The sequence below is a fragment of the Mytilus edulis genome, chromosome 14 (genome assembly GCF_963676685.1).
Source record: "Mytilus edulis chromosome 14, xbMytEdul2.2, whole genome shotgun sequence".
Lineage (NCBI taxonomy): Eukaryota > Metazoa > Mollusca > Bivalvia > Mytilida > Mytilidae > Mytilus > Mytilus edulis.
The window spans coordinates 11,482,917-11,502,690 of record NC_092357.1 but is presented as its reverse complement, the minus strand read 5'-3'; the positions used below and the strand labels follow the sequence as shown (position 1 = coordinate 11,502,690).

The 19,774-nt window shown below is 31.1% G+C and overlaps 2 protein-coding genes across 3 annotated transcripts in view; both read left to right on the top strand.

The window, feature by feature from the left end:
• Positions 1-9,549, top strand: part of LOC139503107 (vacuolar protein sorting-associated protein 8 homolog) — a 49,806-nt gene extending 40,257 nt beyond the window's left edge. The window contains exons 32-42 of the mRNA XM_071292807.1: positions 261-400; positions 1,214-1,370; positions 1,559-1,648; positions 2,118-2,178; positions 2,708-2,805; positions 3,851-3,932; positions 4,563-4,645; positions 5,457-5,704; positions 6,334-6,526; positions 7,119-7,187; positions 8,454-9,549. Of these exons, the coding sequence (XP_071148908.1) occupies positions 261-400; positions 1,214-1,370; positions 1,559-1,648; positions 2,118-2,178; positions 2,708-2,805; positions 3,851-3,932; positions 4,563-4,645; positions 5,457-5,704; positions 6,334-6,526; positions 7,119-7,187; positions 8,454-8,576 (1,344 nt within the window). The 3' untranslated portion in view covers positions 8,577-9,549. The remainder of the gene's footprint in view (positions 1-260; positions 401-1,213; positions 1,371-1,558; positions 1,649-2,117; positions 2,179-2,707; positions 2,806-3,850; positions 3,933-4,562; positions 4,646-5,456; positions 5,705-6,333; positions 6,527-7,118; positions 7,188-8,453) is intronic.
• A 3,131-nt stretch (positions 9,550-12,680) lies between these two features.
• LOC139503106 (uncharacterized) lies at positions 12,681-19,774 on the top strand. Of its 2 annotated transcripts, none has more exons than XM_071292806.1 (6): positions 12,681-13,039; positions 14,684-14,844; positions 16,412-16,563; positions 17,442-17,567; positions 18,281-18,374; positions 19,164-19,774. In XM_071292806.1, the coding sequence occupies exons 2-6, from the start codon at positions 14,712-14,714 to the stop codon at positions 19,259-19,261; spliced, it is 603 nt and encodes a 200-aa protein (XP_071148907.1). In that variant the 5' UTR covers positions 12,681-13,039; positions 14,684-14,711; the 3' UTR covers positions 19,262-19,774. The 2 variants fall into 2 exon arrangements, with proteins under 2 accessions (XP_071148907.1, XP_071148906.1); XM_071292805.1 differs by having other exon boundaries at positions 12,820-13,013.

The following is a 19,774-nucleotide window of genomic DNA, read 5'->3' as shown; positions in this document are numbered from 1 at the left end:
CAAAGTCAGAAAAACAAATGAATTGAGATGACCAATGATTATCTGTTAATCGCTATTATGCCTATGACAATCGCTTCTTAAAAAACAAAAATATGAAATAAATGAATGGAAATATATAAATAAGATATGCATGGATTTTGTGGTAAAATGTAACACTTAAAAACACTAGTGGATGTTTGCAGATAGTGGCAAAGACTAGGATGTTGTATAAGTATATACAATATGACCTCAAAATCTCATGATTCAGATTATATTTTCAGGAATTGGTGTCCATAGATTGTAAACAAGCAGCTCAAATGGTGATTGGATGTTTTGCTAGTAACCTAGGTGACATCTGTAAACAACTAGAGGACACACCTCAGATTTTGTTTGAATTTTTACAGGGTGTCATGTCATGCAAGTAAGATTTATGAACTCAGGCCTCATTATTTATTTCCATAATTTTTGTTATGATATACTGTTATTTCATTTAGTTACCCTACTTCTAGTATTTATACTTATTTAAAAATATGAATATGTAATGTACACAATTTAGGAGGAGGAAATGGGAATAGGCTAACATATCTAAGGTATTTTTCATAGGTATTTTTCATATGCTTCGACCTACAGAATTATGTATTTGTCCAATAAGAAATGAAATGATTGGGCACGGTGTAAAATATAGACAAATGTTAAGTTGAGCATAGAGCATTACCTTTAGGAATTATTTCTTTATCTAATGAAATACAGCAAAAGATTCATTCTATCAAAAATTAAATTCCAACTTTTTATAACTCCTTTCATAGTAATTTTCACAAAAATTTAAACATTGCAAATACTGTGGATTCATTACTATTCGTTGAATATCCATTTCCGTGGCTTTCGTACAGGAGAACCCCTAAATTTTCGATGAATAACAAATTTTCAATACCCTTGTATTCAGACTTCATCAAAACCATGAAATCAAATATCCACGAACATGTAAGTTTTTTCTTAATCCACGAAAAATGGTACCCATGAAAATAAATGAATCCACAGTATTTCAGAATTAACAGATAGTAAGATTATTGTTGTCCTTTCTTACTTCTTCACATGTAAAAAAATCATATATTGCATATATTTAGAGTTCATAATCTGTTTTTTAAAAATGGGGATAACTGTGACCTCATTTAGTATATCCCTATATTATTTGATAATTTTTCAACTCCACATTTAGTATATCATATTTTGACAGGGATACAGGAAGTAGTGCCATTCATCAAGATCGTGGCATCAACATAGAACCACACGTGTTTGAGCTATACATAGATTTAATGTGTCAGTTTAAACCTAACGAAGTTCTTAATTACATCAAGATGAATGAAGGCTACAGACTAGAACAAACATTACAGGTATACCATGTTTATTGGTAGAAATTTAGTCTGGGATAAACAATTAAGATGAAACAGGATAACTTTTATATTTTTAATAAGAAATTGATCAGAAGAACTCAGAGTAACCTAAAATACTTAATAGACTTATACTTATGTCTTTTTACACAAAATTTTGTCATTTATGGTTTATTTTTTTTAATTGGCAGATATGCAGAAAATATAAACTGTCTGAAGCGACTGCGTTTTTACTGGAGAAAGCTGGAGACATACAAGGAGCTTTTGGTATTATATTACAGGTATATATTTGATAGTCAGCATTTTACATAGTGAATAGCTTGCTTCTGAAAGATAGTGAATGTAAACTTTTTTCTATAATAATTCATGTTCTATAAATAATCAAATTATACTCTCCTTTGGAAATGTAGCTCATCTTTACTTTTACAACTTTTCAGTTAATGATATCAAAATTATACGGTTTTGCTCTAATGTTATTTTTTTTTCAACATATGTGTATGATTGCCCCATTCAGTATCTTTGGTCTCTCTTGCTGTTTTCTGGTCAGAAATATTTCTTCAATGGGGCACTCACTAGCTGTCAAATTCATATTCACCAATTTGACTCAAATTCTCATATTTGATTTATAACTATCCAAATTATAAAAAGTAAAAAAACAAACAATTTTAAGGGCATGGGCTTAATAACATGTTGCTTGATTTCTGTTTTTTTAGTAATAGAACAAGCTTTAATGTTTACATTTGATTTTAGAAATTACAGGCCAAGTTGAAATTATTTGTTGATGTGATGCAAGGTGGAAATACAGATAAAGGTAATTATCAAATGAAATGATAATTCTTTGATAACTATTCAAAATGTTAAAAAAAATATGAGAATTTCTAAAAATTAAACAGTATCTAATATCTGCTTAGATCTTCCTATATTTTGGTATGTTTTCATTTATTGATTGTAAATGTGAATATTAAGTATTTTACATTTTAATATTCACTGCACATTTTTAACATGTCAACATACTCATGTATTTCTATTGTATTGTTTGTTTCGTCAACATATATAATATTGTATAATGTCTTTGTTCTTCTGTGTACCTTTGTATTTACAGCGGTTTATCAGAATAAAGTATATATAAGAAGCAAATATATTTAGGGTAGATTAATTTCATGGCAAATATTTTTACATCCAATTCACTAACAAAATGTACTGTAATTATATTTTGAAAGAACTTTACATGTTGTGAAAAAAAGAAGTGTCATAGAAGAAAATTTCAAACATTAACTTTTTGTGGAAAAAAAAAACCATGAAAAATTCTCAGTGAAGCTGACAATGTATGTTTATTTCAGACTTGAATGTTTTATTCCTTGAGATTGATACTCTTGCTATAGTGATCATACAACTTTGTCAGAGGAATTCTGGGAAAATGGATGAAGCCAGCAGAGAGGTAATTATGATTTTGTGCATTCTATATAAAAACCATTGTGTTAATTACCATTTGCAATGGTTTTTATGCCCCACCTACGATAGTAGAGGGGCATTATGTTTTCTGGTCTGTGCGTCCGTTTGTTCGTTCGTTCGTCCGTTAGTTCGTTCGTTCGTCCGTTCGTTCGTTCGTTCGTTCGTCCGTCCGTCTGTCCCGCTTCAGGTTAAAGTTTTTGGTCGAGGTAGTTTTTCATGAAGTTGAAGTCCAATCGACTTCAAACTTGGTACACATGTTCCCTATGATATGATCTTTCTAATTTTAAAATTAGAGATTTTACCCCAATTTCACGGTCCACTGAACATAGAAAATGATAGTGCGAGTGGGGCATTCGTGTACTGAGGACACATTCTTGTTAGTTTTGAATTGTCTGGTCAGAAAGGAGACTTAAAATCAGAGGCCTTGCGTAAAGAAAGTACCATGTTGTTTGCATTTTAAAAACCCTTACAACAAGTCTATGAGGGGTCCCTAGGTGGTGTGTTGCAAGGCTAAATTTCTGTTCCTATCAAATATACTCTTTTTTCCATGGCATCCTAATGTCCACAACCGTCATCCCAGACAGCCTCTATTAAAAAAGAATCTATCTATTGTATTTATTGTTAATTTGTTCTCGTTCTTAACATGCATGAAATATTTGCCACTGGAGGATAACCAACCAGTAATCAATCAAGCAATTGAATTGTCAGTTTTCAGCTTTTCTTTAATTTACCAGGTCTAAAGATGAATCAGTATTTAACCATGTTCACAGTTGATGTGTAATCACACTTTATTGAATTGTTAAAATCTTCTTGCTCAAAATAAGTCCTGGATTTACCATATATATAGCTAACAGTCAAAATAAATCATTGATGTATGCTTCTTATGAAAATAAGTCCTGTATTAATATAATAATATAAACTAATTTCATGCTTCTTTTTGTACAATGCCATGTTTTGAAAATTATAAATATTTCAGATATTTTTATAGCTAGTCATTGTCGTTATTAACCCTTATTATAAATTAATTCCAGGCACTATGGTTTCCACTGTTAGAGACAGTTATGACACCACAGAGAAAGTTAAAGGATATTGACAACAAAGATGTACTAGATGGTAATTATGTTTATTATGTTGTACAGCTTGATAATGTTGATTTGTAGCTTGTAAGCCATATGATTTCTGCTGTTTCCTCTTCCTGTTTGCTGCTAGTTTGAAATGTGTACAACACCCATTTTATAAGGAAAAGTTAACTATACATCAAAAGAACATATAAAAAAAATGAGGGGATGTGGTATGATTGATGATGAGACAAATATCCACCCAAGATTTAAAGCGGATCTAAGCAATTATAAGGCAAACATATGTCCTTCAATAATGAGATAACCCATACGGTAAATTCAGCTATAAAACTTTGTTCTGCTTTATACTATACAGGTTTGCGAAATTAACGCAATTTTTACCATCTCAGGTGCTTTGATTTTTAAGCCCTGGCCAAAGAGATATGTGGATGTCTAAAAGTTAATTTCAGTTCTCTAACTTGAGTTTACCTCTACCAAATGTTATGAAACTCATACAGAATGCTTATAACCACAGATTAATTTCTGTGGCGTCACTTTTTACCTTTTTCTAAGCTAGCTATGTCCCTTTATAACAGTATGTTCGAGCAGGGGCGTCATATCTGTCGCATTGATACATTATCCATTTATTTATAAATCCTATAAAAAAAATGTTTGTATTTTTAAGATTTTAATAAACTGACACACCACATACTAAACAGTATGATGGGTTATATAGCCTTACCAGCTATTCTACAGAAAATAATGCAAGTAAGTTTGTATAAATTATTAGAAAAGTTTATTTAAATTCAAAATGTAATAGTATTACTGGGTTTATAAAATTTTCCACGTTTTATGCTAGTATAAGAATGCTGTATGCTATTTAAAATCAAAGCAATAATGAAAATATTTTTCTATAAGTTATATTTTTTCCAATTTGAATAAAAATAACATAATTTTCACATTAAATTTAAGTTAAAAAGCCCTGAATATTGAATTCCACAATGTTTTTGAAAAATCCACTTAATCTATTCCAAAATTTATCCCAGTATCCAATGAATATCAGTTGTTTCATATATTATAAGCAGGAGAAGTTATGCGCTAAATTCTGCCTTTTCTCTTCTTCATATGTGGTATTAAAGAGGGGCGTAAATGGGGGGGTGTATCTGCACGCAAGAACGCTAAATAAAAATGCCATTTCACGATTAATGAAAAATTAAAAATGTCTTGCACGTTGATCTTTTTACCTATTTCACAAAACACGGTGAATAACGAATCTTTGTCACGGCTGCACCTGAAATAAATATGGCAAAACATGTTGCAAGAAAATAACCCTTTACCACCCTCATTAAATAGTGACTGTTAATATACATATTGAAAGTGTCTTGTCCTAACATTGAAATTATTTTAAGTTGAGTCGAATTTTGTTGAGGTTTTCATGCATTTAAGGAATTATGAGAATTTGATCTTCCAAACTAATTTTTAACCTTAAAACTTTTTAACTCATGCAAGTTTTGGAAGTTCATTATATGTACAGTTTTATATAAAAAAGTTAGTCTAACATTCTGATATTCTTTACAAGGACCCAGCATACAACACAGGAAAATTTGGTGAAGTACGAGAACTTATATTAGGCATGCTAGAAACTTATAACTATGAACAGACCTTGATGAAAACATGTAAAAACTTACTGAACCATGACATACATGTCCATCTGAAGAGTTTGACCAGTGCTGCGGTCAGAGGATACATTCCAAGGGGAGAGAACTGTAATCTGTGTAATAAACTGTTTATTAATCAGAATGAAACAGATTCTGTAGTAGTTTTCAGGTAATAGTTAATATCAAATTATTGTTCATTTGCTTAGAAAAATGTGTTGGATAGTAGGCTAAGAGAAAGAAAAAAAAATTCAATAGAAATTAGCAGATTTGTAATGGTTAAAAATGAGACAAATTAATACAGATATGATCAACTATAGGTCACTGCACAGTCTCCAACAGTGAGTAAAACTGAGCCTGCATAGTGAGCCATAAAAGGCCCTGAAATGATAAATGTGAAACAATTCAAACAAGAAAAATATTGGTCCAATTTCAGTTTAAAATTACAAAAGACAAATATGATATACAGCATGAATCAACAACCACTGAATTGCAGTCTCCCAACATAGGACAGGCACTTATATAATGTTGCCTGGTTTAACCAGTTTGTTGGCACCAAAACCTCACACCTACCTGTAAATGATGTAATGGCACACCATAAGAACAAACTATGGAAATCAACAAACAAAAAAACATTTTTAGAAACAGCAAAAAAATTGTTGGAGTGCCCAGAGAGTAACAAAAACTTTAGACAGGAATCAAATTGTAACATCTAAGTATGAAAATAAATCTCAGAAATATATGATTTGTTTTTAAAGATCAAATTACAATACAAGATGTATTAATATTTTGATTTTGCAGGTGTGGACACAGTTATCATTTACCATGTTTGAGGTCTGTTGGATCAGTCCATGTGATGGATGGAGAGGAAATGTGGGCGTGTTACTTGTGTAGTCATTCAAAAAGGGGGCGTATCCAAAGTACAAGATTCCATAGGTCATTATCTAATCCTAATCAGGCAGCATTACAACAAACTAAAGAAAAATCTAAAGAGGTTTGTACAGTAACATCTATTATAACAAGTCTGAAAAGATTGGCTGTAAAAAATGATATTTAGGTGTCATCTGTCATCACACATTTATTAAAGCAAATTTATTTACTATCAATGAACAAATTATGTTTGAAGGAGCAGTAAACATAATTTCAAAACTACAGTTGTTACTTTATATAATTGTCCAATATCAAATTAATCTGTATGAAATTCTATGCTGTTAAATGATCAATTCCCAAGGTCATTCAGAATTCCTAAAACTATTAACTTTAATACCCATCAAATTAAGGTACCTAATTATATATATAATTGAACAGAATTGTACATAACAACTTATCCAGGTCTTGGTGGCAGTTGTTCATCTACTAAAACTGACCACCACAAAATATCAAATAGTGCTGAAAGTGTTGTTAATCACCAACAATCAAGCTATCAGTCAGATTAACCCCTCCAGTCAACATGTATTCCTAAATATAACTTGCAGTAGCATGATAAAGTGTTGTTTTGTTTTTATGTATTTTGAGAACAAATCTTGACATCATCATCATTTTCAGTCTGAAGCTTTTTTTAAATCCGTATATTTTTATCATTGTAGATGACACTTGATTCACAGCACATTCAAGCCATTGATGCTGTTAGGAAAGCCATGAAAACACCGTCCAGAGTAAGTATTTGGGTGTTTCTTAAGGTGGCACATAACATTACAGGGAGATAACTCTGTAAAACTCAGCTCTAATTATGTTCTTTTGTAAAAGGAAATATAAACCTTCTCAATGATCAAAATTAGTGTTTGTCAAATTGCTGTACATCCAAGGAATTTTTCTGATAAAGTGTGTGGTTCAAGTTTTTTTAATTTTTATATTTTTTGTCGAAGGGTCAAAGTAAATATTTGTCAAAATTTTCTGATAAAAAAAAAATAGCCAAATTAATTTTAGTCAATGTGTTTGGTACCACCTTAAGGTGTAAAATAAGGGGTAGATTATAATTTAGGGAACTAACAAATTTTTATGAATTGGGAAGTTTTTGCAAGGGGTTTGTTCCTCATCACTTATTAAAAATCATAAAAATATCCCTTAATGAATTCTTATCTTATTTTTTTTTTTAAAAGAAAATAAATTTTGATGAATCGGAGAATTTTTTGTCCATGTTTTCTAAGTTGAACCATTGATTTGAAGATGATAGAGTTTAAATAACTTTATAACATTATTGCTACATTTCAAATGAAGTGAAAGGTTAAGTTAGCTATATATAAAATCAAGTTTAATCCACCATTTTCTACATATGGGAATGTCTGTACCAAATCAGGAAAACAATAGTTGGGTTTGTTTTTTTTGGAGGGGGGGGGGAATGTCTGTACCAAATCAGGAAAACAATAGTTGGGGTTTTTTTTTGGAGGGGGGGGGGGGTGTATGAGTGGGCCACAAAATAGGGTCCCTTTTTCATGGCCTGCTGGTTGGAACAGGGTCCCTTTTTCATGTCTGCTGGTTAGAACAGGGTCGCTTTTTCATGACCTGTTAGTGAGAACAGGGTCTTTTTTTTTAAACAAAGTATTTGTCTAGAACAGGATAGCTTATTTAACTGTTTAAGATACAGTCTAGAACCTGTGTCTAGAATATTATCTATCTTATACGGTCTAAAACAGGGTAAACATTTTCTGAGCGTGTCTAGAATAGGGTATGTTTTTGGATGTTTCTGTTTAGAACAGGGAATGTTTTTCAATGTTTTCTGGTTAGAACAGGGTATGATTTGGCAAATGCTGTCGACACAGTTATACCTGAAAGGATAGTTAGTAACCCCCCTTCGGGTTTTTCATTCATCTGATGTGATTGAGCTTTTGATTTTGCCGTTTGATTGGGAAGACAATCCGTTTTACATTTTCCTTTGAGTTCACTTTTTTCGTTATTCACTTTTTATGCATTTCTATCTGCAGATGGCCATACTAACAGAGCTATCCAGATCAGACACTCGTTCAGTTAGGGGCTCATCAGGGATATTTCACCAAGAAAACTTTCAGCTCAGACTTGCACCTCCGATTGCACCAACAAACTCTTGATAGAATGTGTGCCAAAGTAAGAACAGCTGTGATATGTTGTAGAAACATGACTGTTAAAAAAACAAATGTTTCTTGTTTTGTGAACAATGCCAACAATATTAAATTAAGATTGTGATAATTATTTTATTGTTGTGAGTCCAAGACGGAAACTGTGTCATATGTTATCAATCCAAATGTATTTTTTAAAGAGGGGTAGATATGTACTCATTTTTAAGGTAATAGTTAAAATTAGTGGTAAAAAAACATCTGATTTAGATATGTCATAATTTAACTTTGACAAAAAGTATTATTTTACATTTGCAAGTTATTACTTCCCCTGTAACTGTATTGTATGCCCTTTTTAATGGTGTAATGATGTTTTTGAAAAACTCTGGAATAGATTGTGCAATGTGTAAAAACAAAAACATATATGTATAAGTATTTGACTCTTGTATGCATTATAAGTCCATTGATTTGCACATTTGTGCATTATGTTAGTCTAGGGAGTTATATGTGTGTATTATTAGAAGAGTTAATAAAAGGTCAAGTGTAACAGAGAAAATTGTCAGTTGATATATTAATATTATTTCTTGATTTTTTTTGGTTTCAAATTACATAGATTGAGGTTCGCATGTATTTTCATGGATATTGATTTTGTGGTTTTGTCAAAGTTTGCATAAAAGCCGATGAATTATTTGTAATTCATCGAATATTTGAAAATGTGTTTCAGCTGCAACAATAAAATCCATGAAAAACTGGTATTTAAAGAAAAACAATTAATCCACAATAACCATGATGATACAAGAGAAGAAATCTTATTGTAGGATTTGTTTATGTAAAGGGAATGTGCAATTTATAAGAATTGATATATATTTAAATGTTATGTGTGATTGCAATTTTCCCATAGTATATATCCAAATGGTATTGTCTGGGAGCAGTAATCATAATTTTTGTTAGATATGAGTTATGTTTGTCAAATAAATGACTTTATATATATTTATTATTGTTGTCTTTGTAATGACTTAGTTTCCACTCTGCCTCGCATGCTTGTTTTTACTTAAGGTGGTACCTAACACCTTGACTAAAATTAATTCGGCTTGTTTAATTATCATAAAATTTTTACAAAGTATTTACTTTGACCCTATGACAAAAGTAGTATTTTTTTTTTAAATGAACCAGATACATTATCGGAAAAAATTGATTGAATATATAGCAGTTTGGCAAACACTAATTTTGATCATTGAGAAGATACATATTTTCTTAACAATAGAATGTGATTAAAATGTTGACATCAGCATCAGTATAGTGGAAAGCAAATACTGTTTAGCAGAAGTTTCTGTGTATTTAGTTTTTAGATATTAACATAGAATTTGCATTTTCATAATTTTCAAATCATCATATTTCTTATTTAAGTTATATAGTTATAGTGAATATGTGTCGCAAAGTCATCAGTAGTATTTGCATGTTATTTAAGTTCAAAAAACATATTTTATACACTTTTAAAGTTTCTTTTGAATTTAAACTCCTCCACACGATGAGTTATACTAAGAAAGATACATTATTCACCTCAAGGATTGACTGAGTTAGAGAAACATGGTCATGCATAATTTCCTAGTGGTATTGTTATTATCTCCCTTCCTAGTCAACAAAAAAGGCAAAACATTTTCACTGTATTAAAAAAAAAAAATTCTTGTCATTTGTGTATGTATACAAAATATTTGCCACTTGACATCACGCAAGTAACAATCAACCTCGTTCATATCTTGTGAATATCACAAAACCATAAACTATCGGTATATGCCAATTAACAAACACTAAAATGTGACCAACTGTTAACAGAGAAAAGTTTGTGACTGGTCAAACAACAGTGACAATAAAAAAGAAATATCAGAAAATTCATCACTCAAAACTAATGCTAAATCAACACATAATTTTAAAGGGTAGTAATTGATTAATGATGATTCATTCAACTTGATTACTAAAACTAATCATTTGGAACGATAGTTTCAATAGCTTCCATATGAAGTAAGCAACTCCCTTATATGAATTTCAAAACTATGATAGGAAACGAAAGAATTAGAAAATTGTATCAGGTTGGTGACATGATATTCTTTATGCACCTACTGGTTGGATTTGGCCAAAAGGGAATAAAAATTTTACAATGCGAACATTAAAATATTCCGTCTTCAGTAAATCTTAGATCTAAGACTACCTTCATTTGCCAATCAGGGGTAGACTTATCTGTTAAAGTATAGTATGTTGTAGTTTAATGGGGTAAATGCCAAACATTAATATATTAATTGAAACAAGACAACAATTATAATATGAAACGTGGCCAACTCAAAGCACTAATTAAAAAACATGATATAAGAAAACAAATAGTCAATCCTGCTAAAAAAAATCTATAATTGTTACAACACAGTATCCTTTTTTTCTCAGCCAGACACGATGTAATTGAAAATAAAAAAAATATTATATTCTTAACTTTAGAACGCACCATTGTAACATAAAAACAAATATATTCTTTAAAAAAATATTTACATCAAATTATTCACTATGTCATGGTCACAACCCCCAACCGTTATTGCTCTTACAAAAATGTATGAAAGTATGCCTTTCTTTTACAAAATATGTCAAAAGATTTTGCAAAGATTTCCGCTCAAGCCGGTGCCGTCTTAAACTTGTTATTGAAGGCCTCACCTTATCTTTTAGATGAAGAACAGCAATAAAAGCTCTATTCCTTTGTTTCTTGTGTGTTTTTTGTTGTGCATATACTGATTTTTGTCATGGATGGATACCCCATATCCATTGTTTTTATCATCATATACACCAGGATTAAACGTTTGTACCACATACGCGCGTTTTTTAAACAAATAAACTCTTCATAGAAACCAGGAATGAAATTTTGTATTTGCGTCAGACGCACGTTTTGTCTACAAAAGATTCGTCAGTGACGCTCAAATAAAAAAAACAATAAAAAGGCAAAATAAAGTACGAAGTTGTAAAGACTCCTCAAGTGACGCTCTAAACAAGGCAACACAATAAATAGTCGAAGAGCAATGTGGAATATGAATAAGTTCAAGCAGGAATGTCATAGTTGAGGGGACAAGAACAGAACTTTGTCATGTGGAACACATCAATTGTCATCTGTAACATACAACAGACAACCAAATCATAAATAATGTTTTCAAAAATCTAGTAAGTGATTACTTAAATCATTTGAAAATACAGGTTCAATAGCTTCTCGACGATGTAAGGAACCCACTTTAATTAAACCATGGTAGGAAACAAAAGCATTGTAATATCGTTTCAGCTTGGAGATATAATACTCCATATGCAGGCACAAGTCAATTTGTACTAATTTAAAAGCGGACTGAACATTTATATATCCCGTCTGCTACTAAGCTTAGTTCTTTACCTCCATTGTCAAATCGGTGTACACTTATCTGAAAATGTATAATATATTGTAGTCTATTGAGATAGATGCGATCAGCTGAGACAATAATCACTTATAACCTTTGAAATATTACTTCAAAGATGACAACAACTATAAGATGGAACTAGGCCAACTTAAATCATAAATTGAGAGACATGATTTAATTACGAACACAAATACTTTACCCTGCTAAAAACTCAATTGTTCCAATTATTTTTCCTGGGTCACACCGAAGCCTTCAAATTTGGTATTTACTGTTTCTCCTACAGACATGTTGTATTTAAAAGTATAAAATAAAACGTTAAATGTCTATTCATTACTTGTTCATAGCCCGCATATCGAGAAATATTTGCCGCTGCACATTAAACAATTGTTAATTACCAATCCGCCAGTTCACAATTTTGTTTGCTTTTTGTGAAGATAAATCACGTTAACAATTTTAAATGAGGTAAAACTTGTAGCAACCCAAATTTAGAAGGCCCGGTGTAACCTTATAGAATTGTTATAATCTTTTTATTGCATTCACATCAACCCGAGTCACTATATCGTAGTCACAGCCCTAAACCGCGATTGACCTTACACTAGACAATACTGTACAAAAGGATTAAATACCAAATTCTTTTTTTTAAATATTTCCCTATTTGTTTCTTTTTTTTTATCGTTTAGCTTTCTAGTAACATTTCCACTATAAGTAAATCAACGGCAATGTGTAGGGGTAGATTTACCCAAAACAAAAACAAAAAGTCTAAATATAAACTTGCAAGTATAAAAATCAATTGTACTTATGACAAATGTACCGGAAATACATTGACAATATACCTAAGTTTCGTGACTAATACACTGATAATTGTAACAGGAAAATAAATACATTCAGTTTCACATAAATAGGTTATGCCTGATGAAAATATATGAATACATATATCTAATGTGAAATTTGTGTGTAGGAAATTGTAAACGGAAAATACACTGTTTTCTATTATCAAATACCTTTTTACCATGTGTGTCGATAGCAAAACGTTTAAGTAAGTATAATTAAAAAATTAATTTAGTAATTATTGTACGGACTGATAGCATTTCAATCAATAGTACATTTTGTACCATGACCATTTAGAGAATCTTTCTAGGTCATCCTAAAATAAATACAGAAATATTTTTATAATATAACAGCACTTGGTATCTCGTGTACGATGTTATGTAGAAACTAAATACTCTTTGATTAAAAGCAAAACAGAAATTAACTTTAAAAACATAAATGTGTTGAACTGAATTGATATTGCTATATTTATAAATTAACAGAACTGTTTACAAACTGTGAAATGTTCGAAGTCTTAAGGATTTTGTACCCAAGAAATGCATTACCTTAAATGTATTTTGAACAAAACGTTCGGATTGTTTGGCCCTTGTAACTCTTCCACTTCAAGCTTTATTTTGCCTTTAATGCTTTTTATTCGAGTGTCATTGATACTCCGTTTGAAGATAAAATTCGCGTCTAGGGTACAACATGATAAGCCTGGTATTTTTCATGAGTAATTTAATCAGCTGTTTATTAAATATATTAAATTGAAACATAAACCAGAGAGCTGATGTAGAAGTTTCACACTTATATTTCAGGCTTTTTTTTAAAATTTCTGGTAAGTATATTATATTACCTGAGCTCACATTACGTGGCTCTTATATAAAGTAAAAAAATAATTGAAATCGCACACAACCCTTACGATGCATTTGAAAAACACTGTACTGTCTTTGCTACATTTATAGTTGTTCTTTTAAAAACGAAATGAAAGGAAACGGCAAATGTTTTTTTAGCGTCAACTATCTGTTTCATGTATTACTAGATTTTTTTCACTTGACTGGGCGGGGTTTAAGAAGTTCGCTTATTTAGGACAAGTTCGTCTATGGACAAGAGTTTTTGGATAAACTCATAAATGAAGTGTCCAGTTATTTGTCCCATATCATACACTCAGTTCTTTTGTATATATATATATATGCGTTTGATGACACTGACAGGTGATTAGAATTTAAAAGAAAGACAATCATCCTTATCACACACATCTTCAAATAGACTGTCCTTATGCTAATTTTAAACATTAGCTCCGCCCGATCAGTTGAAATAACATTGGTAATATTTTTATATGCAAATGCTAATTCTCTATAAGAAAAGTTGCAAACAGAAGTAAGATATATCAAAGGTACCAGGATTACAATTTAGTACGCTAGACGCGCGTTATATAGAGATATGATGGGTATATGGATACAATTTTGACACATGAATTTTAATTCGAAAAATTCATATAATATTTGTTATATAAGAGACAAATAATGTGAGATGTAAAACAAATTGATACTCAACCACTTGTCTTTATTTTCGACAGAAAAAGTACGCTCATTTGCATATGTCATACGTAAACTATATTCACCAAATTAGGAATTAAAATGTGTAATCTATAAACATGACTTGTTATACTAAAACATGAGTTTCTGATACAAAAACACGCTTATAATTAACAGGACATTACTGAATATTTCAAGTATCAATATACAGTATTTCTCCACTTATGTATATAATAATATTTATGGTTGTTATTTATTGACTGCACATAAAAGGTTATATTTTCAATTTACAACAATGATGTAAGGCTTTTTTAATGCTATATATACATGATATATATGTATAACTGTATGTTCCTTTCAGTAAACAAATAGTAATGTAAGTCATTGAAATGAATGGAAACTTATTACCAGTGATCAAAGTAAAGGTGGTAGTTGTCGGAGATGCAGGAGTAGGGAAAACGTCACTGGCTGTCAGATTTACAGACAATTCATTCATTCAACATTATAAACAGACAGTTGGAGGTAAGTGAGAGAAAGGGTTATCGGCTCTTGTTTGTAAACATAAGAACAATGTTATTAATATTGTTATCATCATTTTTTTAATTATTTTATTACCAATGTTATTTCAACTGATCGGGCGGAGCATATGTTTTAATATGCATAAAGACAGTCTATTTGAAGATATGTGTGATAAGGAAGATTGCCGTTATAATTATTATTGAATTCTAATCACCTATCAGTGTCACCAAACACATAAACAAACAAAAACAACTGAGTGTATGATATCGGACGAATAACTGGACACTTCATTGATGAGTTTATCCCCAAATTCCTATCCATAGTGAATTTCCTAAAGCCCGCCCAGTCAAGTGAAATAAATCTAGTAATAATTATCATATACATGTTTGGCTGAATCGGATTAACAGCAATATTATTTACTATATATTCATATGGTAAGATTATTTAAAGGAGTAAACACTTATGAAATTATTGTTGTTTTCATAACTAACACGAAGAACATTTACGGAAGTATAAAGTTGGAAAGTACACAATTAAAACTTAAAAAGAAGTGTATTATATTGTAAGGAAATTTTCTACTGATTCCTAGAAAGTTTCCTGATTTCTATTATCAACTTACTGAACAATGAAATGGTTAGTTATAGTTGAAACCCCGGAAAAATTACTTTTACAAGTAAACTAACATTTAGTAGAGAATAACCGATGCTATTAAGAGACTAACAAAATTGAATATAGTATTTAATTCTAAATCCGTTCACGCATTTGTATAGTCGGCTATTGACAGCCCCGACGTGAAAAATGTGAAACAATTATATTGCGAAAACCAACAGCCGAACTAGTAACAAAACAATTTATAAAAAAACAAATATGACAGATACAAATCAAAGCCAACTACTTAACATTAGGCTCTTTACTTTGGACATTTGCCTTTTTAATAATGTGTTGCTACCTATTGGACCACTATAGCTAGCTAAACAGTTCAGAATCCCATTAAATATTTTTAAAGCCAGGCGAAACTCATAGATAGAACACTAACAGATAACTTTATGACAAAAGGTACCCAGCATAAAAAAAACCGACAACATGTATAACACACTTCAAATATTATTGAAATACGACCATTGGTTCATTTAGACAGGCACGTAGAGAGTATACAATGTAGCGGTATACAAATTTTATGAGCGCACATTAATGGTACAGTGGTGTAACATAACAAAAAAAGAAAAGATTTGAAAGACAAAGTCGTTAAACATGTTGACGCATAACAGCCGTACGAATATACACCACGATTACTATATTTACCAAACATGATTTAAACAAAATACCTCTAATATTAATGTTCTCTCTCTCTCTCTCTCTCTCTCTCTCTCTCTCATACATGCGTTGTCTTTGCAATTTCATCCTATCAACTCATGTGATTTATTTAAGCTAAGAACAAGAAATAGTATTAAATCACACTTCAGTATTGCATATTTTGATGTTGTCTTGTTCATTATAACAGTCAAATTATCATGTATGTGTGCGAATAATGACTACACCTCTTTGTATTTACTCCCTTTTTTTAATTTAGCGAGTTTTTGCAGTCGCGCTTTAGATTTTAAAGACAAAACTGTTGTGTTTAACATTTGGGATACCGCTGGACAAGAGAGATTCCGAAGTTTAGTTCCTATGTACCTTCGAGATGCAGGAATAGCATTGGCTGTATATGATATAAGTAGTCATGTAAGAACATATTAATCTTAAAAAATACTGTTTTGCTTGATAATATTTCCAACATGGTGATTATTTTAGTGTTGTGATTATGTTTGGGATTATTTCTTACATGTAAAACATGTGTGTTAACTGTTTATCATTAAACAAAACGTAAACCATCGATCTTATTTGGCATGATACTTATCTAAAGCAATATAAAATATAATCCGTCTCTCTAGACCAATCGTTAAAATATTTGTTCTGCCAAAGTATGCTTGAAGAAAATAATCTTCACCTAAGGTTGAAAATACAAACACATAAAGAACGATAATCCATTAAAGGCTTAAAAGAAACGCCTAAATTATCTTGCACAAAATACGCGTTTTTCACTTTTCGCTTTTTTACAATTACTCATTCATACAAAGGACATTTCGCAGGGTATGTCCAAATTCCAGTCTTTGTAGTCAAGAAGAAAATTTGAGCTAAAAAAATCAGTTGTTGAAAGCTGTGTATTGATCCCTATACATGCTATATGTGTAATTGGGTTAATGTATGTACGAAGTTTACCTCATAAGGCAGTAGTTATTTGTTTTTAATGCTTCCGATGAGTGAAAATATGTCAATTGGACAGTTAATGTAATTAGAAAAGAAGAGGGGCCAGCTGGACAATAGAAGAAAAAGATAAAGATAATACATTCCTAAGAAAACTATCGATAGCACAAACGTTGCTTCCGAAAACTGATATCAGATGTCCTGAAATGGTAACCAAATTACGTTCTACACGTTTCATCTATCGCTGTTGCAAGACTTATGAGAAGTATGAACAAACGGTAGAGAAATTTTCAAAATGTTTATTGTAATTTGTTTGAATAAAAGATATTGCAAAATACCGGTGTTATTCACTTCAGAAATCCTTTGAGAATATTGAGAGTTGGCTGTTACAGCTACAACAGTACGGACCTAGGGACTTAAAATGTGCATTAATTGGAAATAAAATTGACTTAGACGATGACCTGAGGGAGGTGCCAACACAGGTAAGATATGACGTCCCGAAAGTTGTTGCACTTATATTCCTCTATGATCGATTATGAATTTTTATGTAAACAAAATAAATAATTTTATCTCCGACTATTTCGACTATTCCGTTCATCTTTTCATACAGACTTACTAAAGACCCCCCCCCCCCACGTATCTTAAGTATTCAAGTATTCTTATAGGAGCAACAACCTGCTACTTAGTAATGATAGTAAACACCATTAGTACATAATGGTGGAGACCCGAATAATAAACCATCATAAACACCGTTACTATCAGAAAAATTCTGTCCAGACTGCAACTAGACTGAGCACAAAATTCTGTTCAAACGTTTGTATCACGCACATACTGTTTCAAAACGTAAGCGTTTCTCATCACTTGGCGCCCGAGTCAGTTGTCAGTATTCTGATACTGGTAGACCACTTTTAATCAAACATGAATACAATCATCATTACAACTAAGATGACCGACATGGCTGAATATAGATTATATGGATAAAATGCAAGTTTTGTCTACCAGTATTGTTTTTTTACAAGAGCAGAAATGTTAAATTTTTTAGCACTACTAATTCTCGATTTATGACTAAATTGTTAGAGAATCAAAGCCATTTCAGAGCCAATGACATTTAATTAAGTAATCAGGTACTCCATTACCCTTTTCGGTAACTTTCGTAGAATTTTCTGAACTGAAACGATTATTTTCGATCTTTTAGGAAGGACAACTACTTGCAGAGGGCCACGGCTTGTATTTTGAAGAGACATCTGCCAAATCAGGCGACGGGATAGACAAAGTGTTTAATGATATTGGTATGTATTATTGATATAGATGGCTAATCATAAAACCGTCAAAAAGCAAATCATACATTTACTACAAAACGTATAAAACATTTGCGAATTAGTTTAAACTAGTGAAGTACATATATCATCACTACAGGAGAAAACGCCCACACACGTGTGGTCAAGAAAATATTGATTTCTTTAATTATTTACCAAGTATGCAATGAAACTGTAGGAATTGTAAAAAGGTTTTATTTTTGCCGGACTGATCTTTTAAATGAGATCCATATTATAAAACAAGAGACTTGTCAAGTTAATCCACAAAACCCATTAATGAGTTTAATTATGGGAAAAAAATGAAATGGGGGATCCATTAACATGATTAATATCTAGCGGGTATACATATTTTAAAGATGATTTGGCATGATTGCTAATAAAACCAGTCTTAACTAAAGATCATTTGACAACAAAATAAGCAACTATAGGTCACAGTACAGCATAAACAATGAAAAGGACCCATTTTGAATAGTCAGCTATCACATTCCCCGAAATGATAAATGTAAAACAATTCAAAAAAAGATAATAACAGCCTAATTTATCTACAAAATAATAAATTAAAAACAAATATGTTACATAGCAACAAACATGACAAACGATAACTACTGAATCACAGGCTGCTGATTTGGAACAGAAACATACAGAATGTGGTGGGGTTAAATTAATTTGAAGGCGCAAGTTCATAACCTAACCTAGGACTATGGTGTAGCAGTACAACATAAGAAAAAACTATATATATTACACATATCTATTTTTATTTAGGTATTGCATTAGTCGAAAGATGTAAGAAAGAGAAACGATCATCTACTGTGTCTATATGTGATTCATACGTGCATCGGAAGAAGAAGACATGCTGCTGATATAAACACGATTATTTATATTGTCTATTGTAAGGTTGTGTGTTTCCTTGAGATTGAATTACTGACCGCCTAGTGCTTATGATGAACATGTTCTTGAGTTACCTATTGTGTGGTTTATTGCATTTTTGCATAGAAGAGTTAAAATTTAAGCAGGGGTTTTAGCTATGTGCAATATTTGTAAAATCAGAAAATCAGGAAATGTCGGTTTCTACCTTTATTGGTAACATATTTATTTTGATCTTTTGTCATTAAAAAGTGAAAACAAATGTCTGCCCCATGTAATGCAACATGTGCAATCAGAACTGTGTTTCCAATGTTTACATTCCATGTGTTGATATATTCGCACCACATAAATGTTATCAACAGGGATGTGTTAACAATGCAAATGAAGAACAACTGAACTTATGAAGTATGTTGGTCACCGAATTATGAATGATGTTGATGAATCTGTGCTAAATGTAGAGGCTATTTTTTTTTCTTATATTTGTAACATTAAATGACTAGACAATTATA